At 41.2% G+C, this 27653-nt stretch overlaps 1 protein-coding gene across 3 annotated transcripts in view; it reads left to right on the forward strand.

Moving 5' to 3' along the window:
• The window catches only part of LOC122801867 (occludin-like), a 171592-nt gene extending 144732 nt beyond the window's left edge, over window positions 1-26860 (forward strand). For all 3 annotated transcript variants that reach the window (XM_044071526.1, XM_044071528.1, XM_044071527.1), the window contains exon 3: window positions 25573-26860. In XM_044071526.1, coding sequence (XP_043927461.1) covers window positions 25573-26356 — 784 coding nt within the window. In that variant the 3' untranslated portion in view covers window positions 26357-26860. The remainder of the gene's footprint in view (window positions 1-25572) is intronic.
• The last annotated feature ends 793 nt before the right edge of the window (window positions 26861-27653 follow it).

Here is a 27653-nt window from a genome sequence, read left to right on the forward strand (position 1 = left end):
CTTCCCCTTGTCAGTGGCCTTGGTGACTGTTTCAAAGAAATCGACCAGGTTTAAGAGGCAGGATCTGCCCTTAACAAAGCCAAACTGGGTAGGATCCAGTGTCTGTAGGTCCCCAATATCTTTATTTATGAGGTCCATGATGATCCTTTCCATAGCTTTGCAGAGCAAGCTAGTCAGGCTTATGGGGCGATAGTTTCCAGGATCAGTTGAGGCACCACCTTTGTGGAGAGGGACCACTGTTGCTGTACGCCACTCTTTGGGTACATATCCTGTAGTAAGGCTACGATTGAACAGTAGTTTTATGTTTGGGTTGAGCTCTTCTTGGAGTTCATGTAGGATGCAGCCTGGGGCACCTTCTGGTCCCATTGATGCTGTGTTTTTTGCTTTGGAGAGGGCGGCTCTTACCTGAGCATCTGAGATGTCAGGGGGGCAGCACTCTGTTGTGATAGATTTGTCCTTTTGGTGGGGAGAGGGGGGAGAAGTTTGCACTGAACCTGTCAGCTAGGATGTTGGCAATGTCTATGGGCTCGGTGTATTTTTTCATTTTGGACTAATTCTGAGCATATCTGGGAATTCCCACCCAGGTTCCTAACATAACTAAAGAAAGCCTTGTGATTATTCTTAGTGTCCTGTGCAATTTTTCTCTCGAAGCTGGCCTTAGATGATTTTATGAGTGCCCGTAGTTTTTTGCTAATACTGATCAGAGATGCCTTCCCTTTTTTGAGATTTTGCTCTATCATGTAGTAGCTTACTCCTTCTATTGTATAGTTTGTTTATGGCTGAGGTCCACCAGACAGGACGTCTGCCTTTGGAGGATTGGGTCTTGGTTTTATTTGGGATTGCATGATCCATGCATTCCTGAAGGTGTTCATAGAATGCATTTATAAAGGATTCTGCGGTCTGGGCCGTATTTTCCACAGGCCCGGGGGCTTTGAAGGATTTTGCCTCAGTTTTGAGGCGTGTGAAATTTGCTTTACAGAAGTTTTTCACTGTGGTTTTCTGGGCAGGGGGTGGGGTCGGGATGTGAATATCCAGTGAGATTAGTTTATGGTCTGATCTTACCAGTGAGGGATACAGTTCTGGTCTGGAGCATAGTATCCCCATGTTGGTGATGATCAGGTCCAGTATGTTTTCCCCTCTTGTGGGAGTGGTAACAAGTTGTTCCATAGCATTTGAGTTTATAAATTCTAGGAACCTTTGGGCTAGGGTGTTGGAGCTAGAGTAATGCTCCCTGTCTGTTTGGGTAGTTGAAGTCGCCCAATATAATGGTGTTTGGAGAGACCTTCATATTTTCCAGTATTCTCAGGAAGGCCAAGTGGGGTTCCTGTGTTTGGGAGGGTGGTCTGTAGCAGGCTATAAACTGGAAGGCAGTTTTACCCACAGTTAGTTGCACATGGATAGTCTCTGATGCTTCATGCTGTGCCACCAACCTGGAGGTGTGGGTATCTTTGACGAATATTGATACTCCTCCCTCCTTTTGTGGTTCGGTCCAAGTTTTGGGGCCGAAAATCATGGTATGAGGTATAACCTGGTAGTGCTGGGGTGCTCTCGGGAGCCTTGAACCAGGTTTCTGTTGCTGCACAGATATCGATGTTCTCCATGCTAAGGAGAGTTTCAAGGTGCATCTTGAGGTTTAGACTTCTGGCATTGAGTAGCATTACTCTTAGTTTCTTATCCTTGTGATACCTATGGAGGTGGGTTTGTCTTTTGAGCCTTGCCTAAAAAGGCACTATGGGGGTAGCAAGAGCCTTTGCCAATATCCGAAAGCCCAGGGTGACAGGTGCAAGCCGTCCCTAGCGAAGCATCGCGGGTTTGTCGAGCATGTCATCCCAGGCTGACAGGCATTGGATCCCCTTTGAATGACACCAACACTTAAGCCAATTGTTGAAATTGATTATCTTGTCTTCATATTGTGGCATCATTCTTGGTGAGGGTAAGATGCTACTCAAGGTCAGGGTCATACCGGCCTGGGCTACATGCTCAGAGAGCTCCTCTGTCTCTCTTCATGTAGTCCAGGGAGGTTCGTCTCAGGTCATTCACACCAGCATGGACAATGACCGAGTCATATTTGTGACCAGAGTGCTTGTGTTATGTGGTGGATCCTAGCGCCCGACAGGCAGCTCACCGTGACCTTCTCCTTGTTCAGCCTGGTGAGCGGGACGTCAGTGTGCCTGATGATAGTCACCTATTACAAGTGTATCAGGTGTGTTGTTTAGCCTTAAGGGCTGTGACTGTTCGGCACACTGGCTTTGTGAGCTATGTGTTGCACGTGTTTTGTTTTGGGGTAGCGGTTGCTTGGGTGTGTCTGCTTTGGAGGTCTCTGCTGCTTAGGCAGATTTTTTATTTAGAGCCTCAGTATGTTTTTTGTGTGTTTATGTGTTTGGTTTGTTGTCGTGGTAGGTCTATGTGAGACTGGAATTGTAGTGAGTGTGGTTTCCTTTTCCTCCTGACTGGTTACGCCAGTACTGAGTTGAGAGAGCTTAGCCTCCAGTTTGGCTATATGGTTGCATCTCTCACATGTGTTGGAATTTGTTGGGAGGAGGAGAGGGTTGTCTGTGTACATGAGGCAGTTGTAACATTGCCTCAAGATTCCCAGATTCACCAGCTGGACCGGAGAGGAGATTGACAACTGACATATATTTACACACACACACACATATATATATGGATCACCTTTAAAACCTCGAAACCGCGTTTGCCCGAAACACTAACGACCGAAACGAAAAGACCGAAAACATAAAACGCCGACAACTCAAAACACCGAAAACCATTACACCAACACAGTACACTACATAACATATGCACTATCCCTAACCCAAACCCTAACCCTAAGGTCCGACACTACCGCACACTTACCCTACCTGCACCCTAACTCACTTAACCCACCCACAGTCCCTCACCATCGCACACACACCCTACCTGCACCCTAACCCTAACTCACTTAACCCACCCCTAACCCACAGTCCCTCACTATCGCACTTACCTGTCCGCCTCCCTAACACTAAATCCCTCACTCGGGACGCACACTTACCGAGTCCGTCCTTTTTCGTCATCTGCGTTTCGGTATTCTCGTCCCGCCGGATTCCGCTTTCGGGCAAACGCGTTTCGAGCTTTTAAAGGTGACCTATATATATATATATATATATATATATATATATATATATATATATATATATATATATATAGTGTGTGTATGTATATATATATATATATATATATATATATATATATATATATATAAAATCTGTGTATGTGTGTATATGTCTATCTCTGTATCTCTCTCTCTCTATATATATATATATATATATATATATATATATATATATATATATATATATATATATATATATATATATATATATATATATATATATATATATATATATGAGATATCTCATCTGTGTGTGTATGTATGTGTGTGTGTGTATATATATATATATATATATATATGTATATATATATATATATATATATATATATATATATATATATATATATATATATATGTATGCATGTATATATATGTGTATATATATATATGTATATGTATATATATATATATATATATATATGTGTATATATATGTGTATATATATATATATATATATATATATGTGTATATATATGTGTATATATATATATATATGTATATATATATATATATATATATATGTGTATATATATGTATGTATATATATATATATATATATATATATATATATATGTATATGTATGTGTGTGTATATATATATGTATATATGTATATATATGTATATATATATATGTGTATATATATGTGTATATATGTATGTATATATATATATATATGTATGTATATATATATATATATATATATATATATATGTATGTATATATATATATATATATATATATATATATATGTATATATAGAGAGAGAGATAATATAGTATAATTTTTTTTCCGGAAAGTAAAGCAGATACAGTAAAAAAAAAAAAAAAACTAAATGCACAGAAAAGGATACTTATTCTTTTATCTCCGATCAGTTATTTGAAAGATTTCTCTCCAAATATCCTACTGCTGACCCAGTGGTCATCTCCCAAGGACCTAAAGGAATAAAAGCAACTACAGCTAAGAATCCCACCCCCCCTTGGACAGGGATTCCCGAACTTTAGACAGATGGGGTAAAATGTATACACCTCTGCAACTCTCGCCATTGGAGCATTGAATTGTGAGTTCCACATGCTGATATACCAGCAATGTTCTATGGAACTTGAGCAAAAATTATCCACCTTTCCTGACTGTGCAGAAAATAATGAATTACAGGGGCTTATGCATTCTGCAAGCCAAGTCAGCAAGCACCCACTGCAATATGGGTTTGACGCCCTAGAAGCATCTTGCAGGACCGCGATCACAGGTTCTTTACTTAGAAGGCATGCCTGGCTTAAGGAGCAGACCTTGCCAGACTGTCAAATCAAAATTATTGGATGCACCTCCAGTCTGTTTGGCACCAAAGCAGAAGAGGTTTTAAAAAGATGGAAGAAAAAGCTAAGTCTATGCAGACAGGCAAATATTTTTTGCAAGTGCAGCCTCCAAGATTCAGTAGGCATTGCTCCTCAAAACATTGGTCCTTTCCTGCCCTCTCAAAGCCATCTCAAACTAGACCCAGGGGAAACAGACCCCCCCACCCCAGATTACAGTCTCAGGGTATGCAGAGAACTTAGCAGTGGAGTACCTCCACTTCTAAAGCAGGGAGTGCTAAGCCACCCCTTATAGAAAGAATTCACAATGACTTCTAACTCCACTCCTCACTTCTGCCCAATTGCTCATGCCCCTAGGAGGAAACCTTGCCCACCATGCTAAAAGTTGGACCTCCATCACAAACAGTCGATGGGTCCTAAACATAGTATCCCATGGGTACAGATTTTATTTCCACACGCGGCCAGCCCCAGAAGGGTTCCCAGACCTTCCTGCAAACCAGTGGGCAGAGGCACAAAACCAAGTTCAGCCCCTGCTCTCAATAAGGGCAATTCAGCCTATTCCTGCAGAACAGATGGGCCAAGGTTTTTGTTCCAGACTTTTCCTGGTACCCAGAAAAGAGGGCACATGGCAGGCAATCTTAGATCTATCCATTCTAAACACCTGCCTGGTGGTACCAAAATTTAAAATGCTCACCCTACAGCAGCTTCTTCCTTTGCTGTCCAAAGATGCCTGGTTAGCCACCCTAGACCTTAAAGGAGGCTTATCTGCACCTCCCTATCAGGGACTCCTGCAGGATCTATGCATTATCAGTTTTCTGCACTTCCCTTTTGCTTATCCACTGCTCCCAGAGTTTTCACAAAATGCCTGGCTCCAGCCATTGCCTATTGCGGACAGACAAATATTCACATTTACCCTTACTTGGATGATTGCCTAATTCAGGCAGACAGGAAAAGCTGTTGCAGCACCTGACATTTGTAAAGGACCTTATAACCTCCTTTGGGTACACTATCACTGAAAAGAAATCCAAGCTAGTCCCTAGTCAAAAAATTGTATTCCTGGGAGCAAGCTTGGGCACAGCATCCCAGATGGCATTCCTTACTCCAGAAAAACAAGCCTATCTGACAGACTACTTCGCTCAAATGGCCACCAGAACCCAGCTATCCACGAGGAAATTCCAGCAGGGTCTAGGGTTCATGGCCTCCTGCATTCTATTAATTCTATATGCCAGACTGCATATGAGGAAACTTCAGTGGTACTTAAGTCTTTAGTGCCAACACTATCTCAGGACCTGGAAACTCATACCTATCATACCTTGCCTAAGGAAAGAGTTTCTTTGGTGGGCTGCAGCATGCAACCACAACAAGGGCCTTTCTTTTACACAACCCCATGCCATCCAGGCCCTAACCACAGATGCATCAGACTATACCTGGGGTGCACGTCTAGACGGCAGGTGAATTCAGGGCCATTGGAGCCCAAACCAAATTCATCTGCACATTGACCAAAAGGAGATGCTAGCTGTTCAGCATGCTGTGGCAGCTATCAGATTCCTACTCTAACCGGGGCCCCTACTAATCCAAACTGACAACACCACAGTGATGTGGTACATCAACAAGCAGGGGGGAACCCACTCTGCAGGCTGGCCGTGACCCTGTGGAACACAGCCTTAGCCATGCATATTCACCTGCAAGCTCAAGTCCTGCCAGGCAACCAAAACTCTCTCTGGCAGACAACTTGAGCAGAAATCTCATAGAACCACACGAGTGGCAATTAAACCACAACATCTTCAGCCTTGTGACCCAGAAATGGGGTACCCTGAAGGTGGACCTTATTGTCTCTCCCTACAACAACCAGCTCAGCAAATTCTGCACCAGGGTAACTCACAGCAAAGCCTGGAAAGTGGATGCCCTATCCTTCCAGTGGGCAAACCTCTGTCTATTCATTTCCCCCTCTGCCTCTTCTTACAAAAGTATTACTCAAGATAAGGTAGGAAAGACCAAAGTTAATCCTAATTGCCCCAGACTGGCCACGCCAACACTGGTACCCACTACTGCACAGTCTGTCACCAGTGCCCCCATTGCACCTACCCCAGATCCCAACCCTCCTGACTCAGCAGGAGAGATGGATCTTGCATCTTTAATTGCAGACTCTGAACCTTGCAGCCTGGCTTATTCCTTGAATTCTCCTCCAGTGGCCAGCCTAAGCAAGCAGGTGTACTGGATGTCATACATGAAGCCAGATGACCCAGTACAAGGAAATCCTATGCTGAAGTGAAAAAGGTATTGTTCCTGGATCCACACTAAAGGAGCGGGTACAGAGCAGCCCTCTTTACCCCTCATCCTGGATTAGCTAGCAGACCTACTCCAGAGGCCTATCCTTCTCTTCCATTAAGATCCATGCCTCTGCCATCTCTGCTCATTACAGCACCGAGCCACCTGTCTTCTCTTACCCTCTCATCAAGCAGTTCCTGAGAGGGGCTAACAACTTAAGGCCACCACGAAGAGCCCCCATCCCTGCTTGGGACCTTAATTTTGTGTTGGAAAAGCTCACGCTATCCCCCTTTGAGCCTCCAGCATCAGCAGAGTTAAAATTCCTCTCTTGGTAAACGGGTTTGCTTCTGGCCATCACTTCAGCTAGAAGATTGTCTGAGCTACAAGCACTTATGGCTGTGGAACCCTTCATTATTTTTCATGCTGACAGGGTTTCCCTCAGGACTAACCCAATGTTTGTCTAAAGTGGTGTCCAGTGTGGCTCTCAACTAATCTGTCCATTTGCCCACCTATTTCCCTAATCCTCAAAATAAGGGGGAAAGGATCCTGCACTCTTTAGATGTGCACAGACAGCTCAGATTCTACCTTGATAGGATTAAGCCCTTCAGGAAATCTGACCAGTAACTAGTAAACTTTGCATTAGGGGCAGAGGGCAAGGCCATGTCAAACTATCTCCAAATGGATAGTACATTGTATCTATTTCTGTTGCAAAACACCATGGGAAACCACCCCCTCGGGGTCGGAATGCATTCCACTAGGGCAACCTCTGCAGCCTTTCTCAGAGGAGTCCCTACCAGGAATATTCTGGAAGCTGCTACTTGGAGTTCTGTTCACACCTTCACCAAGCATTACCACCTGCCTATCTTTTCCAAATCCAGGGCAGGCTTTGCAACCGCAGTCCTGCAGGGCATACTAGCCAGCCCCAACTCTTCTTGTCTGCCTCCACCCATTCTTCAGCTTTGGGAATCAACCCAAGTATGATGACTTAACAGTGAAACACAAAGAACATAGTACAGTTGTGTACACTTACCATAAATGTAGATGTTAGTGTATTCACTGTTGCAGTCCTAGTTTCCCATCCTCCAGCCCCCTTGTCTCTCTCTTTCTCATGCACTCCTTACAGGGCTTTTGGTATTTACTTTTTACTGGTGGTGTTTTTCCACCATAGCTTAGCTCCTTGTTTTGGGGCTCCTGACATTTGGGGCAAGAGAAACTGATGTAATGGCATCGGCTGCCCCTGATGACCTGATGTTAGTCCTGAAGCGACAGCAACTGATGCAAAAATGCTAAGGCTCTAGTATTTGGGCGGACTGAGGGCTACCCCTGGCAGGATAACCCAGGTGTGATAACTGCAACAGTGAATACACTCTAACATCTACATTTATGGCAAGTGTGCACAACTGTGCTTTATTGTATGCTACAAGTGTAAGTTAAGGCTGATGGAGTGCATAATTGTCATTATTTGTTTCTCCAGTCTGTAACACAGACCTGCTGCCCATCAATATACATGAGAATAAAATATTTTGAATGCATGTCCATACTTTTTTCTGCATGCCACATTTAGTACTCTGTATACCTGCACATGTCTTTTGGTCACTCTGGTGTTAGAACTGTTGTGTATTCATAGGGAGACAGGGGGTGAAACACAGAGGGTTGCTGCCAGTACAGTATTTGGATCCGATGCGAATATAAATGTGACACTGTTCACTCCTGCATACAGGAACTGCTTGCCAGTAGGGCATACTGGCAGTCATATTTATAGAGATCTATTGTGGCTCTAGGTTGAGCATAGAGGATCCACAGAAGTTGAGTCCTCCCATGGAGAAACTCAGATGTACTATTTAATTTAATTATTTATCTTTGTTTACTGGCAAAGTCCGATTGGAATAAAACTCTTTCAGCAGAGGCCTTGGGAGAAGAGCTCCACATAAAACACCCATTTTGACATGTACATAAAATACAATTACATGATATAAGAAGGAATACAAAATATGTGTAGGTGTACATACATGAGAGAAAAGCTGTAATTTTAATTTACATAAAACATCTTTTGGAAATAGAGCATGGACATAGCTTGCAGAGCCAGTGTTGAACATTCATTTGAAATGGAGACAGGCTTGTGTATAGCAAACGGAAAGATAACCTTTCAAAAGATATTTAAAATTACCTATGATTTATAGCAATTAAAATAATGAAAAGATGAGCCAGCTTATCTTTAAAAATATTAGAAAGGGGGAAGGTGGTTGATAATGAAATATAGTATATGATGTTCATCGTGCATACAGCTGCAGTAATCACAGATGGGTTCTCTGCTGTCAGGCGGGTCCTCGGACCCAAAGTCTAGGTCCGGTTGTAAACGCTCTTTTCCTGACGCCAGTGTGACAGGGGTATATAAGACACAGCCGCCATTTTCTTCAGTCTTTTTGGCCCAGAGTGCCCAAGCAGAAGCAGTTTGCAAGGCGCTCGCCGGCTCCTGAATTACGAAAATTGGAAACCAAGTCTTCATTAAAGCCAAGTACCCGGGGAAACTTTTCTTGCCTCAGACTGATGTCAGAAAAAGTTAACAGTTGTATTTTCTGCATACCTTGTTTAGGCCCAGACCACGATGTCTCGTAAGCCGGGCGGAGTTCGCCCAACACTTTTGGTAAAGCCTTTGATTATAAAGTCATCGGAGACCGACTACCGCTTTGTCCAAAAACGCAAGGACCGGAGGTCTGCAGTCCCCACGCCAAAACCGTGGTCCGGGTTCTCAGCGATATGCAGTCCCTGATTACCGACGACACTTCTTTGGCAGTGTCTTCTGTAACAGAGACCGCAGGTACCTCGGCCCATACCCAGACTACAACCACCGAAGCCACTGTGAGCGTTGAGCCTCCTAATGGACAGGTCCACTTCACCCATGGTGTCTTTAGACCCTCATCTTCCTTTTCCATTAAGGCCTTTACTAAGTCCAAATCAGCCAGGCATCCCAAGAGGCCTGTTGCACAGGGCCCATCTCCAGGCCCTGTGAAAGTACTACCTTTGTGATTGATTCAACTGTGGCTTTGCACATGTGCATTGCTCAGCAGTTGGTATAGCCATCATAGACCTGCAACACAGGTGTGTCCAACACACAACTCCTGTATTGTTCAGACATGTGAGTGAGACTTCATCCATCAGCAGATGTGTAGGTCCGTTATCCATGTATCTACATGGTCTGCTGTGAAGCTGGCAGTGATGTTTCATGCTATGCAGCAACCCTGTAATGTGAGAGGGTGGAGTATAGACACAGTGAAATGAGTCCTAATGAGGGTGATGGTGATGCACAGGGCTTCCATCAGCCCCTTCATGAGATAGATTGCCCATCATATATTTGACAGTAGTTTGTGTATGAAGTAAGGTTTGGAGACATGATGGACATGGGACAACTGTGTACATGGCTGAGAGACTGTGCACAGCACATGAATGATGGTAATGTCATCGGATGTAATATGTCTTAGCATCCTTGGCTGTGGGTTTTGGTGAGTGTTGGACTCAAAGCTAAGACCCTGACTCTTGCAAACACCAGGACATTCCTAAATGGCACCCCTTTCCTGCCCTATGTGGCATCAATCCCAATCTCTCCAGCACATCATAGTAGCCACAGGTCAAGTTCAAATAGTAGAACTATAGTCCTATCAAAGTAAAAAGTGGTCTGTGGCACTGTTCCAAACATGGAGGCTAAAAGGCAGCTCACCTCAAGTGGCATGTTTCCACAGTAGTGTTGTAGTCTGGTGATAAGGTGTCCAACCCAGCCAAGTGTGCAAAGGATTACTGTAACCCGAAGTACTCTAGCCTTTGCTGTGCATTTGTGATCCAATTCATAATGTGACCAGGCCATGCATAGAACAGCATACCCTGGTGGTAGTCATGCATACATCATGTTTATTCTGTATTGTTGGTCTATAATTGTCATGGTCTGTAGTTGTCAGCTGGACGTTGCTTTGCCAGAACCGCCATGTAGTACAGTCTGTGCAAAATGGGGGAGCTACCATGTGTCAGTCCTATTCTTCCTTTTACACTTCCTGTCCTGTTTTGTACATACTTCTCTGTTGTACTGGTTGTATTACATTCCTGTCTCTCCTGTTTCTATATAGTCCTGTTTAGCATGGAACCATATCATGTAAGCTTGCTAACTGTCTTGGGGTAGTGCTGTGACCCTCTAAATGAATTGGTGTAATTGAAATGTCATGTTAGGACTTTAAATGCACACTCTGTGGTACTGCATGTCTCTACATGAGTGGTATTGCATGCCATGTCTGCCACAGTATTGTGGCCCTTAACCTGTGGCCAGCATCACTTGTAGCACACAACAGAAGTTTTTTGTTTTGTGTAGGATGGTTAAATGGCTGCATGCTTAGCTCTGTGTAACAATTACTGTCTGGACAGTAGTATGCACTTGCTAACCAAATGTCTCTGGGCTAAAGCACCTTACTGAAACTATTTGTATGGGTTGAATAAACATCAAAATCCTATTAATACTTACCACTCCATTGGCAGTGTCATTTGAATGCAGAGTGCATCCTTTATTCAGATGTCTTCTATTTCTGAGTTTATGTAATTGTGAGCCTCTGTAATGGCATATACACTCATAACTCTTGTTTTCATTAAGGTATTTCTGTAGTGTTTCTTGGTGTTCTGTGCCTCTTAATTTCTCAGGCATGAGAACCATAAGGATAAAGGTTGTTTGACAAGAGAAAAAAAATTGCCGAATGCCAGCATCTACTTTGGAGAGTAGAAGTTTCTCAGACCTGCAACATGGGACACCAAATGTAACTATTTCACAGTCGGCTGTCTGGAAAAAATACACCTGTAAGGATAAAGTACATGTATATAATATATAATTAGAAAATGTCCACTTGGAATCCTATAATGTGATAAATCAAGCCTTAGAAATGTCAGACTGTTATTTTTCTAGGAAGCTTGATGCAAAAGAGGAATGAACAACATAAACCCTTTATAGAGTCTGTTCTCCTGGCTCTCTAATCCTGTTAGAAAACTAGTGGCCCCAACAACCACAATTTGATATTTCTCTCTCTCTCTCTCAACAACTGTCAAAATATCTGCCAAACAGTGTGATTTGATAGCTGTCAAAATAACTGCCATATGTGATAGCTTGTGTTTTTTTTTTTTACAGTTGTCAAAATGACTGCTAAATTGTTGCCGTTAAAAGATTTTAAAAAAATGGTTGTTAGTTGCAGCATTGCCAATTGTGTAAAGAAAATCATTTGTTCTCTGTATTTTATGTATTTTTAATGTGTAATGTAAAATCTATAACTCCAGTGTGACAGTTCAGGTCACAGAACTACTCAAAGAACTATAGTTTTGAGTAGTGTTTAATAAATCAGAACAGCAATAGACTGTTTATCATCCCCCCCCATACCAAAAGAAGCCAGAGAAGCAAGTAAGTGGTCTGACAAATTACAGCAAGCCACTGCAGAGTCGCCCATTATCAGCTGAGGTGAAGACTGAGCCTGCATAGTCATTGAGGGTTCTCTGGTAAGTTGTTCTCTCTTTCTAGGAACTATGGATGTCGGACTAGCAGAAGTGAGGTGAGTATCCATGCTGTGACTGAGGAAGATGCTTTGGATGCAGGTAAGATCGCTGGAATGAGTCCGTCAGAAGGTGAGTAGTCAGGACAGTTTGCACAAATGCATACTTACACACGTTAGAGTCCCCAAAATGCAGAAATATGTAAGCAACACGCACACACACGCATGCACACACACACACACACACACACACACACACACACACACACACACACACTGTCAGAAAAGAGTTTAGAATAAAATTAATCCAGCAGAAAATAATGGTAGATAAGTTGCCACAGTGTGAACATAAGCAGTACTTCGCTTGACTGATAACCTATCTAAAAGTGAAACACTTCCCCTTACAAAACTTGAGTTATAAAGCACTATTTTCCAACAAAATAATCCCCAAAATTAGCCAAACCTGAAAACAAACCAACAAAATACATACAGTGGATATAAAGTGTACACACCCTGCCAGGTTTTTGTGATACAAAAAAATGAGACCATAATAAAGCATTTCAAAACTTTTCCACCTTTAATGAGACTTAACCTGTACAATTCAGTTGAAAAACAAACATCTGTTGGGGGAAAAATATATAAAAAAAAATGTACAATAAGCTGGTTGCATAAGTGTGCACACCCTTAAACTAATACTTTGTTGAAGCACCATTTGATTTAATTGCAACATTCAGTCGTCTTGGGTACACACCTGCCATCAATTAAAGAGACTAATTAACCCCGAATGAAGTTCAGCTGTCCTAGTAGGATTTTCCTGACATTTACTCAGTTTCCTGTTGCAACAAAAGCCATGGTCCACAGAGCGCTTACAAAGTATCAAAGGGATCTCATTGTTGAAAGGTATCAGTCAGGAGAAGGTTACAAAAAATTTCCACAGCATTGGATATACCATGGAACATAGTGAAGACGGTCCCCAAAAAGTGGAGAAAATTTGGGACAACAGTGACATTGCAAAGAACTGGACGTCCCTCAAATTAATGAAAAGACAAGACTAAAACAGTCAAGGAGGCTGCCAAGAGACCTAAAGCAACACTGAAGGAGCTGTGGGAATTTCTGGCAAGAACTGGTTATGTACTATTCTCTATATGTCTGGACCATAGGGTAAGGTTGCAAGACTGAAACCTTCTTGCACAGAAAAACATCCAGGCCCGGCTAAAATTTGCAAAACAATACATGCTCTCCCAAAAGCATGTGGGAAAAGGTGTTATGGTCTGAGACCAAGGTTGAACTTTTTGGCCACAATTCCAAAAGGTACGTTTGGCGCAAAAACAACACTTCGCATCACCAAAAAAACACCACCCCTATGGTGAAGCATGTTTGTGGCAGTATCATGCTTAGGGGTTGCTTTTCTTCAGCTGGAACTAAGGCTTTAGTCAAGGTGGAGGGGAATTATGAACGGTTAGTCACTTTTTGCCAAAAACCTTCAGGCATCTGCTAGAAAGCTGAAGATGAAGAGAAATTTCACCTTTCAACATGACAGACCCTAAGTATACATCCAGATCAACAAAAGAATGGCTTCACCAGAAGAAAATTTAAGTTTTGGAATGGCCCAGCAAGATCTAGACCTAAATCCAGTAGAAAATCTGAGGGGTCACCTGAAGAGGGCTGTGCACAAGAGGTGCCCTCACAATCTGACAAGATTTGGAGCACTTTTGCAAGGAAGAGTGGGCAAATATTGTCAAGTCAAGATGTGCTATGCTGATAGACTCCTTCCCAAGGAGACTGAATTCTGTAATTAAATCAAAAGGTGCTTCCACAAAGGTGCTTCAACAAAGTATCAGTTTAAGGGTGTGTTTTATTTTTGACATTTTTTCCCCTAACAGATTTGTTTGTTCTTCAATTGAATTGTACAGGTTATAGGTCCCATTAAAGGTGGGAAAAGTTTTTTGAAATTAATTATTTATTGTAATCTCATTTTTTATATCACAAAGACCTGGCATTTTAACAGGGGTGTGTACACTTTTTATATCCACTGTAGGTGGCTTTTAAAATTTTTTGTGTAATTTTGGAATCCAGTAACTTAGGCACAATAGGGAATTTTACATTCAGGAAATAAAATGGCTTAGGGTTAACTTGACTTTGCATAACCATATCCTCTAACAAACTATCAAATGCACATTAACAGCATTCAGACAAGAAATTTTGTAAAAATCATCCTGTACAAATTCATCTGATATTTTTGTTTTTACTTAATCTGAACAAGAGTTACTTTTCTGTGTTAAATTTGAACAACATTCATGTTGTCTACTAAGCAGTTCCCTAAATTCAAACTTGCACAACTTTTCACAAACTAATAAAGGCAAAGGGAGCGGAGGGTTAAAATACTTTTCCGAGACAACTCCGATGGTCTATAATCAACTTGGGTATGCTTAATATAAGCTTTATGTTCAGTTTCCTTAAGAATAATTTAAAATCAGTAAGTTTGCATAGAACATTTCCTAATGTCGGCACAAATGTTTGCCTTGCTTAATAAATTGGCACTGTCTTGTCCCAGTGTTTCATTTGTAAAGTTAAACAAGTCACCTGTATCATTATAGACAATACTCAGATGTCCTGAGGTGGCTGCATCACACTAACTTCTCCAGCCGCCTCTTCTCTGGCTGTGGATGTTGTCGTGAACCATTTGTTCTCCCTCTGTCTTGCTGTAAGAGGTGTGTTTTCTTGTTCATCCTGTTCTGTATCCACTTAGAACACCGCAATGGTGCCCCCTTCAAAGGGGGAAATTCTTCCATACAGGAAATTGGTCAGAGATGGTAGGAGGGGATCAGCCCCCTTCAAAGGGGGAAATTCTTCCATACAGGAAATTGGTCAGAGATGGTAGGAGGGGATCAATCATAAAACAAGGATCTTTTCCTAATAAGAAACAGTTTCTCTCCACACTGACTCTGCCAGCATTCTACACTCCTTACTGCTCCAGTCTCTGAAAAATCTCTCCCAATCGTGGGCTCTGTACATTCTCCTTCGGCAACAGATTTTGATGGACTAATGGATGTTTTAAGGAGGGTTACCGTTGAATATGGATATGAAATCCTCATTTCAGGGACGTTCCTCTCTCCCTCCAAATCAAGCAGAATATTTTCCTTAGGTTTTTCAGCACTTGATGACTCTTTGTCATCGAACCAGTGCCCTGTAACTCAAGGTAGCAAAGACTTCTGATCCACAGAGCTTCTGGTATCAGTCTTTCTTTTTGGAGACCAGTTCAAGATCTGTCCTCCTTAAATCTGTTTGAAAGTTTTTTCTAGATGTTGACCCCTACCTTTCAGTGTATGTTAACTTGCATAACCCTGGGGAGCCTTATGGGTAATATTGCATTGCATTACATTCCTGTAGCCAAAGGCTTAACAAATTTTAAGATTTTATTTCCAAGTCACACTGTCTGTTATCTGCATTATCCTTTGGAGCAGAAGACAGTCCAGGCATATCTCTTTGCAGACTGAATGGTACTTTGATATTTGTACAATCTTCTTCCTAATGTCAAGGGTCCTTAACATGTTTCTCTTCTGACTAAGCTGAGATTCCAGATAAATGTTCAGAAATCATCCTTGACCTTGTGTCACAGGGTTGTTTTTCTAGAATGCCTATAGATGTTTTGCAGCAAAAGGCCTTTTTTGTTGCAAGAGAAGGTGGATTTTTTCTGGAAACCTACCTGAGCTTCTCATCTCAGTCCCTGATTTTGACTTTGGGCCAGAGAGTTTCTCAGGATTTTTGGGTTTATGGCATATATGCTTCTCCTGATTCTTCTCCCCACTTACACATGGGATAAATTTATTGGCATCTGAGAAACACATGGACCCAAAACTTTGCATCCCCCTGATTTTCAGGTACTAGTGCTGGACTTTATTAAGATAAGCTACACTGATGAAGATGGCAGTCAAGTTTCCCCTTTTCTTCTCAAACTCCAACTCCTCCTGTAAATAAATACCTCCGATTTAGCTTTGCAGACAGTTTCTATAGGGGCCAAGTTGCAAGGCCTTTGGGATTTTCCAGATGCACCAAATTACACATGCATGTGAGTTGCAGGCTGATGCGTGCCTTTAGATCTATTCATCTGTGGTGCCTAGGACCTCTCCAAATGATTACAGATAACACCACAGTGATATATCACCTATGAAGAGGTCAGGGTTTACCTGTATGCATGCTGGCTATGATTGCTTGGGAATTTGTAGCTCTTGAGCACTCTTTAACCCCACCCCAAGCATCTTGCGGTCTGTCAGAGCAAAGTGTAGTGGCAGACAAGCTGAGCAGGTGCAGGGCATACTCTTATGATTGCAGACTGAACAAGAGTGTCTTTAGGAATTGATCAGTTGTGCGAAGCACCTGTTAGAATTTTTTTTTGCCTCCTTTCAAAATGGACTAATAGATACTTTAGGGTCATAGGAAGTTACTAGGCTAATAGCCGTAGAGCCTTTAAGTCTAGTCATTCATGCCCCAATTTTCACAATTATCAGTGCCCAAGGACTAGATGGCTGGAAATGCTCTTTATGCATTTCCACACTTCCACTGATATCAAGGGTAATTCTGAAGGACTCTGCAGATATTTGTGGTGACCCCCCCCCCCTTTGGCTTTGGCAGCATTGGTTCTCCCTTTTTATGGTCGAGGGCAATTATGACAAGCTTCCTCACAATCATGATCTACTCGTAAAAGACTGGGAGTTTGCTGCACCCTAATCTAACACATCTTCAACTGTCTACCTGGATGGTTCAATTCTGATCCCCATTAGACACTTTTCAGAGAGTGTGCAGCAGGTACTAAAGGAAGCAATTAATCCTGCTACTAGAAAATTTTAGATTGGCGTATGGAAGTGTTTATCTAGCTGGCATGTAGCCAATAATCAGGGCCCTCTCAGGGATTATGTACCAGTGGTGCTCCAATATTTTTGAAAGTTACTAGCCTCTTTCCTTTTGTACTTTTACAAGGTACATCTTGCAGCCACCTCAGTATATCTGCTCAGGGATCCTCCACTTCAATGTTTTTTTTTTTTGGTAAAACACTTTCTGAAAGGCATGTTACACCTGAGACCAGTACACTAACAGATTTCCTACAGGTTGGGAGGGTGGCCTAATGGTCAAGGTGTTTGCCTTACAAACAGAAGGTGCAGGGCTTGAGTCTCACAAGGGATAAATGGCTCGCAAGGGCAGTTAGTCTAGTACTAATCTATGAACCTATAAACCTATGAAAGTTAAGATTACAGGAAGGAGCAAAGTTAACCACCCTTCCATTTGAACCGGCACATAGTGCAGGCTTTGAGGGTCATTGCATGGAAAACTATTCTGCTTTGTTCTGACATCTGCAAGAGGAGGAGCCTAGTTGCAAGCTTTCATGGTGGTTGAACCCTATCTGTCCTCCCTAGTGACAGGTTATTAAAAACAAAGCCTTAATTCAGAATTTACTTGTATTAGGTAATCAATCTCCCAGTGTTTTGTCCTGACCTACAGAACCAGGGAGAAGATTCTACATAACTTTGGGCATGCCTAGGTAGCTTAAGTGCCATCTTGTCAAATTCATGTCCTTTAGAAAAGCGTGTCAGGTGTTTATTTCTTGTGTTGGGACTAAGAAAGGGCAATCCATATCAAAAGATTATTTCCACATGGTTGTCCTTTGCTATCACCATTTATTATACCCATCATGGTAAATCAGCTCAGGCACTGTCAAGGCACACTCTACTAGGACCTTGCCTTGTTTGATGGCATTTTGGAAAGGGGTGGACTTTAGAAGCACTCTTGAGGCAGCTGCGTGGTCCTTTCTCCATACTTTACAAGGGATTTCAAACTAGATTCCTTGGATCCAGAACTGGCTTTGCTAGAACCATTCTTCAGGGGTTCCTGGATCCATATTCGTTCCCCTCCCAGGTTGGATAGGCTTTGGTAAACAGCCCATGTAGCATAAAGGTTACTGCGGTGGTGGGAATGACGAACATAATACAGTCGTAAGTTGCACCTGCCTTAATGGCATATTCCTCACTGTTGCAGTAGCTGCACCCACCCACACTCCCCCTACTATTTTATATAGTCTGTTGGGAAATCGTTTGGTTACTACTTGTTTGTTTGGTTCCAGATGAGTATGCTAAGATTTTTCACTCTGAATGCTGATTTTTCATCAGCAGGGTTGTCTATTCAGTAGTCAGAGTGGAAGTGTGGGAGGTCTTAGGCAATACACAACCCATATAGCCTAAAGGCTACTGCAGCAGTGAGGAAGATTAACATTTTGTTGTTAATGGACAAGTGCAATTTATACAGTTGTACTTTGTCTCAAATGCAGAACACAATATCAAAACTCCAGGCCACATGGTAAGTGCCTTACATTATCAAATATTGTCTTTATGCTTTGGCTAGGAGCTGTTAATGAGCCGCCTCCTGTAATCCTGGATTTTCCACTTACAAACTTGTGATCTGAGCAGGTCACTTAACCTGACATTGCACCCAGTGGTAGTCAAAGAAGACAGTGCTCACACACGCACACAGCTCTCAGCAAAGTAAATTCAGTAAGCTGCACATGAAACAGTCCCAGATTTAAATAAGTTGGTGCTTTGTGGAGGAGTATGATACTCTATGAATCCTTCTCTTCTTGAAAGGTGGAAAAGCCAGATAGTATGGCTAAAATGATGTCTATCAGAATGCTCTGTTTTTTTTTCTTTAATGAACTTTTAAAGTGAGTCAGAATGTACTCCATTAGGTTCATAGGATGTTACTATGCTATTGACCCAGGGGTCTTTAGAAGCCCAGTCATTAAGACCCAATGTAATACTAGATGAGAGATCTATGCTCAAATTTTTTTCTAGCAAGAACTACCCACGTCCAGGACAGAAGCCAGGGCAATCCCCATCAGAAGTTTGATTTCCCATTAAGTAATCCAGATTGCACTTAAACAGGATAATGGAAGTTCTCTGCTTGATATGGATTGGAAGCCTGTTCCAGAGGAATGGCAACCTCAGAGATGTATCTGTCTCTGGCAGGTCCTATTTATGTCGCGGGCTAGATTTAGGTCCCTGGAATGGGTGACCCTGGTCCCATTTGACTTATGGATGTGCATTTCCATTAAATTTGGGTCAGAGATGACCTTGTAAACCAGACACAAGTCTCCTCTAGTCTATATGCTGCTGAGTTGCATTGACTTCAGTCTGTCTGTGTAATACTTGTGCTGGAGACCCTGAATTTTCTTGGTTAGAAATCTCTGAGGTCTCTCAAGTTGCTGCAGGTGTCTGGTATGGTACATACCAAAGGGTGCATTATATTCAATAATAGGTCTGATGAGGAACTAGTACAGGGGAGTTGTAACCTCTCTTGCTTTTGAGGCGATGCCTTTGCTAATCAGGTGAATGATGTTGAATGCCTTCCACACCACAGTAGATGCATGGTGGTCAAAGTTGAGGTCCCAGTCAATTTGTGTTCCCAGGTCTCTCACTACTGAATTGGTACTTTAGGGTATTAATTTTATAATCAGCAGTGACATTGTTTTTACTGAATGGAATGATGATGCATTGTTTAGCATGCAGTTTAAGACTGTGGCTTTGGCACCAATCATTGGTCTGTGTAAGCCCCTTTTGAAGTACGCTGACATTAATAGGGGATTCAGTGATGGCACCTAATTTGCAGTCATCCACAAACAGTTAGACACAGCCCCACTGTTTTGTCCTGGACTTCTGAGAAGTATATGACAAATGAGGGGGCCTATCACTGACCCTTGGGGGACCCCACTGATGACAAGGGTGCTGGTAGAAGTAGTCTCCCACTTCAACTGGGTATTGTCAATCTGTGAGCCAGTTTTCAACGTACCTGATAACATAGGGGTTGGTATTCAACTGGGTTAGTTTGTCAGTGATGCCAGAATGTTGGGATAGTGTCACCCCTTTGCAAAGTCCAGATAGGCTGTGTGCACATCTTTGCTCTCGTTTATGGATCCGGTCACTTTCTCAAAGTTCCACCAGTTTAGCAAGCATGACCTGCCCATGACAAAACCAAACTGGGATGGATCCAGGGTTTGGAGGTCACCTATCTGTGATTCATTCCATTGCCTTACAGATGCGGCTGGTTAAACTTGTGGGTCTGTAGTTACCTTGGTCTGTTGCCAAGCTGACCTTGTGGAGGGGGTTAACAGACGCTGTTTTCGGTTCACTGGGGACAAAGCCAGTACTCTGGCTGTGGCTGAATAGAGTACCTAATGGGAGTATCTAGCTCATTAAGAATGCAGCCCGGAATGCCATCTGTTTCCATGGAAACTGCTGTTAGCCCTTGGAGACGGCATTGATGACTTGCTCTTTGGAGGTGCAGGGAGGAGGAGGAGATGATGGAGGTGCAAGGAGGAGGAGGAGATGATAGTTTGTATAAAACGAAAAAATGAACTGCTGGCAAAAAAAAAAGTAAACCAGAAGCCAAAAATTAAGCGCTTTCATCCACTGTTTACTTGAACTTCCTCAGAAACATTTTCAAATGATTTCCAGTTCCTTAAATAACTTAACAGGAAATGACATCATGACCATCAAACTGAAAAAATAACAAATGTGATTTTCTACAAAAATGAAGTATCATAATGATAAATAAAAAAAAAAATATATATATATATATATATATATATATATATATATATATATATATATATATATATACATACACAAATGAATGTATATACACATACATATGTATAAATGCAAAAAGTCATAAAAATGCAATGTAAATTCATGCTGTGTGAATAGCATAATAATCAACTTGAGCATATGAAATGCATATCCAAAGACCTCTCCCACATAGACACAACAATCACATGCACACACACACACACACACACACATATGGACATATAGACATGTGCCCTCACACATGTGATGCGCTGTGCACACGACACCAAACAGTCACTATGGAAATATAAAATACACAAGTAAAAAAATATGTATATATAAATATTGTAAAGAATAAATATCGTAAAAAAATATGACAATATAAAAATAATGATATATACACACAAGTACACACACCAAAATGTATATAATATATATAAAATGTAATATATGTATAAAACAAATATATATATATGAATAATGTAAATCATATCATGTCTCTGAAGGGAATCGGAGTGATATGAACATGTATGTGTGCACACATGTACAACTCGCACAAAACACACCTGGATCACATGCATATGGTCTCAAACATCTATCTATATTTCAAAAAACATTTTAAATTAATATAATCATTGAGGCCAGGCAACCTATCAGCCCCCAACAAAAGTTGCCACAGTGTCTCCTTGCATTCTAAGACATTGTTTAAATCTCCTCCAAATTCACTAGTGTTGATTTTTTCCAAAACTGAACATTGAAATTTCTTGAAATCTCTATATGTTAAAGAATATTTGGCCAAAGAATTAAACTGATATAGCCAAATTGTGCTCATAGATTCTTCTTTTTAGAAGCCTTTTAGTTTTTCCTATGTAATAATGTTCACATGAAACACAGTTGGCGATGTAAACAACATAATCGGAATTACAATTGTAATAACTCTTAGACCAAATGGTGTAATTAAGAGATTTTATGAATACACTAGTACTGTTACTGAAATCTACACTGCCTACAGTTATTGCATGCATAAGTACCCCTCTCGTGTGTGTATATATGTGTATATACATTGATTTGTGTGTGTATATGTATGTATATGTATGTATATGTATGTATATATATATATATATATATATATATATATATATATATATATATATGTATATATATATTATTTTTTTTTATTTGTTATTATGATAATGCTTCATTTTTGTAGAAAATCACATTTGTTATTTTTTCAGTTTGGTCATGATATCATTTCCTGTTTGTTATTTAAGGAACTGGAAATCATTTGAAAATGTTTCTGAGGAAGTTCACGTATTAAACAGTGGATGAAAGCGCTTAATTTTTGGCTTCTGGTTTACTTTTTTTTTTTTTTTTTTTTTTTTTTTTGCCAGCAGTTCTGCAGTTATTTTTTTCATTTTGTTTGGTTGTCAGTATTTTTTGACGTGGCTTGTATGTTTGGGAGGGGGTAGGTGGGTGAAATTTTCACCAAACCTGTCTGCTAGCAAGTTTACAATTTCCTGTGTGTGTGTGTGTGTGTGTGTGTGTGTGTGTGTGTGTGTGTGTGTGTGTGTGTGTGTGTGTGTGTGTGTGTGTGATTGGTTAATTTATTAATGCTAGACGTCCACAGGATTTTTTTTTTCTTGAGGATCTTGCTTTAATCCTATCCGGCATGGCTGTGCCTATATATTTTTGTAGAGGTTAACACAGGACATCACTGTACACCTTAGTATAGCCATCAATGCCGTTTGTGGAAACTGGAGCTTGGAAGTCGATTATACCTTCCCTTAGGCTGGTATAGTTAACTTTTGAAGTTTTTTAGCCAGACTTCTCCTTTGGGGAGTTCTGGTGCTATTGCTGCTTCAAAAATGACTGATTTTATGATCAGATTTAACCAGTTCAGGCTTGAGGCATTGCATCTGTCACTCATATTGGTGAGGACAAGATCTAGAATATTGGAGTCCCTTGTGGGGTGGTGCACTATTTGTTCCAGGGCATTTGAGTAAGTCCAGGAACTTGCGTGAGTGAGTTTGGGCTCATACACGTTTACCAATTAATGGAAGGATAGTTTGTCTCCTATTGGGACAATTAAGGTACAACCTAAGTAGATCTAAATATGCTGTGTGAGCATCTTGGTTCATGGAAGAGTACCTGTAACTGACTGACCTAAAGGGGGTCTTAGCCATGATAATTTGGATTTGGAGTAGCTCCACTGAGTTTTCTTGTCTAACCAGTCTACAGGTATAATTATCTTTAATGAAGATAGATGCTCCACCTCCTTTGGTTCTCTCACCTTCAGTTTATGGTGTGAAAGGGATTGTAGTCTTGCAAGGTCGGGGTACTTTCTGCGGCCTTGATCCCGGTTTCTGTGACTACACAGATGTCCATATCTTCTAGTGAGAGGAGTCCCTCAGAGAGGGCAGTTTCAACTCCTAACATTTAGCAGCATGACCCTTAGTTTCTTTGTGTCTGATATTTTCATGTCAGGAATTTAATTGTTGTGACCTTGCCTAAAAAAGACATTAAGGGGAGGAAAGTGGCTTAGCCAGCAACTGAAAGCCTGGAGGTGCCAGGCGAAGGCCATCTCTAGCAAAACAGAGTGGTCTGTCCACCATGTTGTCCTAGGCTCAGGAACTGGATCCCCTTAGAATGATACCAGAAACTAAGCCAATTATTGAAGCAAGTTATTTCCTGTTTTATATTGTGGTATCATCCTAGGCGAGGGTAAAATGCTACCAAGAACTGGGGACATACCCACCTGGGATACATATTCAGAGCACTCATTCATGTCTCTCTTCATATAGTCCAGAGAGGTACATCTCGAGTCATTCACACCAACATGAACTGTGAGTCATAATGATACTTGCTGTTGAGAGACATGAGTGCATATGTGATCTGGTGAATCCTTGCAACAGACAAGCAGCTGACTGCAACCTTGTTCAACCTGGTGAATGGGGCAACTGTATGTCTCACTATAGTTGCACATTAGAATAGTTGTGTTTTCCCTTAAGGGCTTATTTGGTGAGACAGGTGCTAGTGTTGTGTATTGGGTGTTGTGTTAGGTGTGGCATGTTTGTGTTTTTGGAGGTCTCGTGTTTAGGTAGGTTTCTGGAGAGTACCTCTGCATATGAAGGTTTGTGTGTTTGGGTGCATATTACAAATAGGAGTCATGGTGTGTGAGCTGACAACCTGTTTAGTGTTGCTGTTCTGGGCTCGAAAGAGCAGTGATTTGAGATTCCTTAGTGTAGGAGCATCTCTCTCAAATTGCACTTGAGTGATTTAGGAGTTAAGGAGTTGTCAGTGTGCATGGGGCAGTTGCTACACTGCCTCAAAAAAAAAAAAAAAAAAAACTAGCAGGAGAAACCTAGAGAACTGATGGTCCATAATGCAAGGTTTGAACCTGGTGTCTCAGCAGATAAGGAGAAAAAGATGGGGGTATCAGGCAGGGAGCTATGTTAGGGTGACTAACCTAATGGGTGTAGAGTAGGAGGCCTATAAAAGAGGGGATGTCTAGGGTCTGATGTTGATAGGTAAGAGGCAAAATCTATGCTGGGTGGTTCACTAAACAGCTGAGAGCTGTTCAAGAGCTTCTGTGCTAGATAGCAGCCAATTCTAAGGGGACAATACTTTTATTGGTGCTTTTGCATGTATAACCACCAAGAGTTAGCCCCCTCTGCATGGTGGTGTGCTACGGGCAAGCAAGAGCAAAGCAACTAATACAAAGAAACCAATGGAAAAGCTCAAACTGAGCCCTGAACCAGTAACCTTCAATAGATAGTCCTACCTTAGGGGGGGGGGGGGGTCTTCAAAAAAAAAAAAACACCTGATATTTTGCACTTAATCTGCAAACATAACTGAGTTCAGCTGGTCTGAATCCAGTCTATGCTATGACCAACAGAAGTGCAACAGACCAACAGGGAAAAAACAGGATATTTTTTAAATTAAATAAGCAACAATGTAGAAAGCAGCACAGTTTTTCTTGAATTGATAATAGCAACTATGTGCCTCCCACAGGGTTTTGTCATTAACTCGTGACATGCTCCAAGTATACCTGTTTGTCTGTAAATATGTTTCATCACTTTTCCACCTATTTTTTCCCCTTGGGAGGTTGACACTTACTGCGTACTGTGTACTCCATTGTTGTATGCACATACTACATCAATGTGTATTTTTTACTATACTGTACTAATTACTAATATTTATGTTGTATATGACTGTGGAGCTTTCACTCCCACACACTGCTAAAATCGATTTATTTTGAAATGGAACACCCCAGTTAATAAATTAAATAAAACCAACTTTTTTTTCCTAGGACAATTAATTGTAGCAACTTCTTGCTTTTAATGCAATATTTGCATTTTATTAATGTCCTGCTAGGTGTTTTTTTATTTTTTTAATTTTTTTGTGGGTGCATGTGTATCATTTGCAGTATCCATGTGCAAGTCGTGATTTTTTTCATTTAGGAGTGTTGGTAGTAATATATCGCAGTGTATTATCTTATTGTCCCAGTGTCTCTTTATAGATGGGACACTTTTATTTAACTTGGTTTGGTTAATTAAAATAAAATGGAAATTACTGGATGAGTTACAGTATCATTACTATGAGATATTCTGGCAAGTTGAGTTTTTTATAGGGAAAACTATTTGTTTCTGTTCTGTGGTTGCTGTGGTATAGCTAATGATGATTAAAAAAAAAAATCTTGACGTTTTCTGTCCTCTTTTGCAGCAAACCTTCAAGTTATGCACCAAGCAGACAGATGTACAATGGAGATGGCAGAAACGTTTATAAAGGCAGCAGGGATGGTCTGCACAATGGAGACATGCTCTCACATCGAACATACTCTTACTTCCCTCCTGATGAAGTACATTGTGAAACCCAGCATTTCTACAAATGGTCGTCTCCCCCTGGAGTCATAAAAATATTATTGATTCTTAGCATTGTAATGTGTGTGGGCATCTTTGCCTGTGTTGCTTCAACATTACCATGGGATTTGAATGATTATAATGGATTAGCAATGGGTATAGGAGGATATGGATCGATGTATGGAAGTGGAGTGAGTGGCTTTGGAGGTAATATTGCTGGTGGTTACGGTTCATCAAGTTATGGCTATGGTTATGGTGGACTTGGTGGAAACTACACTGACCCACGTGCTGCTAAAGGATTCATACTTGCAATGGTGGCCCTTTGCTTTATTTTTTGTTTGGTACTGTTTGTAATCACAGTCTCCAGATCTCAGTCTCGCTCTTTCCAAACAAGGAAATTTTATCTGATTGTGATAATCGTCTGTGCCATTCTTGCTTTCTTGTTACTTGTTGCTACTATTGTTTACATTGTTGCAGTCAACCCCACGGCTCAAGCTGCTGGGACAACATTCTACAATCAATTGCTTGCCATCTGTGGCCAGTTTAATTCTCCAGCAGCTGCAGGAATGCTTACAAACCTTTACCTCTACCACTACTGTGTGGTAGACCCACAAGAGGTACGTGTCATTTTCCATTGTTGCCATTAAGTATGTACGTGTCATTTTCCATTTACCATTAAATATGTAGTAAGTATTGAGTATTTGTAGCTTATAGTTTTGTTTTGCATGTGGCATTAATGTGTTTCATTAATATCCAAGTTGAAAGAGGTTAATGGGTATTCTGGGTCTAAATTTGTTTTTAAGTTTATCTAGTAAACTGTTTGAACCAAAGCTCTGTGTATAATGCTGTAGGCAGGATAATGAGAAGATGGCAGAACAAAATATTTCAATGTAATTATTCGATGAGAAGTAACAAGAAAATGGGTCCTGCTAGTGCTGCACTCCTCCTGTGGTAGTGTTGCTGAGAAGTAACAAGAAAATGGGACCCGTTAGTGCTGCACTCCTCCTGTGGTAGTGTTGCTGAGAAGTAACAAGAAAATGGGACCCGTTAGTGCTGCACTCCTCCTGTGGTAGTGTTGCTGAGAAGTAACAAGAAAATGGGACCCGTTAGTGCTGCACTCCTCCTGTGGTAGTGTTGCTGAGAAGTAACAAGAAAATGGGACCCCAAGTGCTGCACTCCTCCTGTGGTAGTGTTGCTGAGAAGTAACAAGAAAATGGGACCCGTTAGTGCTGCACTCCTCCTGTGGTAGTGTTGCGATGGCATGGGTTGCAGATCAGTGTGGAGGGAATACCTCTCAAGTGTTCCTGGTTTTGTAGAATTTCCCTGATTTTTGCCTCTTATTTTGCCCTGCCTCTAAAAAAGTGTTTGATTTTTCTGATAAATCATGGAGGATTACACTCTGGCAGTAATGCTACACATTGGAGTTTCTTGCATCTTTATTGTTAGGAAAATGCTTGTTGAGGCAAAACCAGAGGTTTAGGTAGGCATACTCAGCATACTCAAGTAAGTACATTTTTTGAGCATCTCTCAAACTTTGTCTCAAGCAACACAGGCTGTTTAAAACGGTCTAAACTAGTATTTGCTGTATAGTTACCAAAATATGCTTATGTGATAGGAATATACATCTAAACAGAGCTTTTTATGGTTGCAAGTGGCAACAACTGAAAACAAGCCCCTTTCTGAGGGAGCAACATCTTGAGGGTTGATTACGTTATTTAAATAGTAGCTTGGTTCTAGGAGCAGGGACATGAGGATTAAGTGCAAAATATAAATATGTGACTACATCCCTGTGCAAAACCTGTTCTGTTAATGTTTTGGATGAATTTCAGTAATATTTAACAAATGGGCCTCTTCCCACCCCGTTAGTTTTGGTTTGTCCAGAATTGTTGAGCAAGGAAAATATTGAAAGTAATGGTGGAGGGAATGTTGCAGTTTAACCTTTTT

The sequence above is a fragment of the Protopterus annectens genome, chromosome 5.part0 (genome assembly GCF_019279795.1).
Source record: "Protopterus annectens isolate FY-2018-M chromosome 5.part0, PAN1.0, whole genome shotgun sequence".
NCBI lineage: Eukaryota > Metazoa > Chordata > Ceratodontiformes > Protopteridae > Protopterus > Protopterus annectens.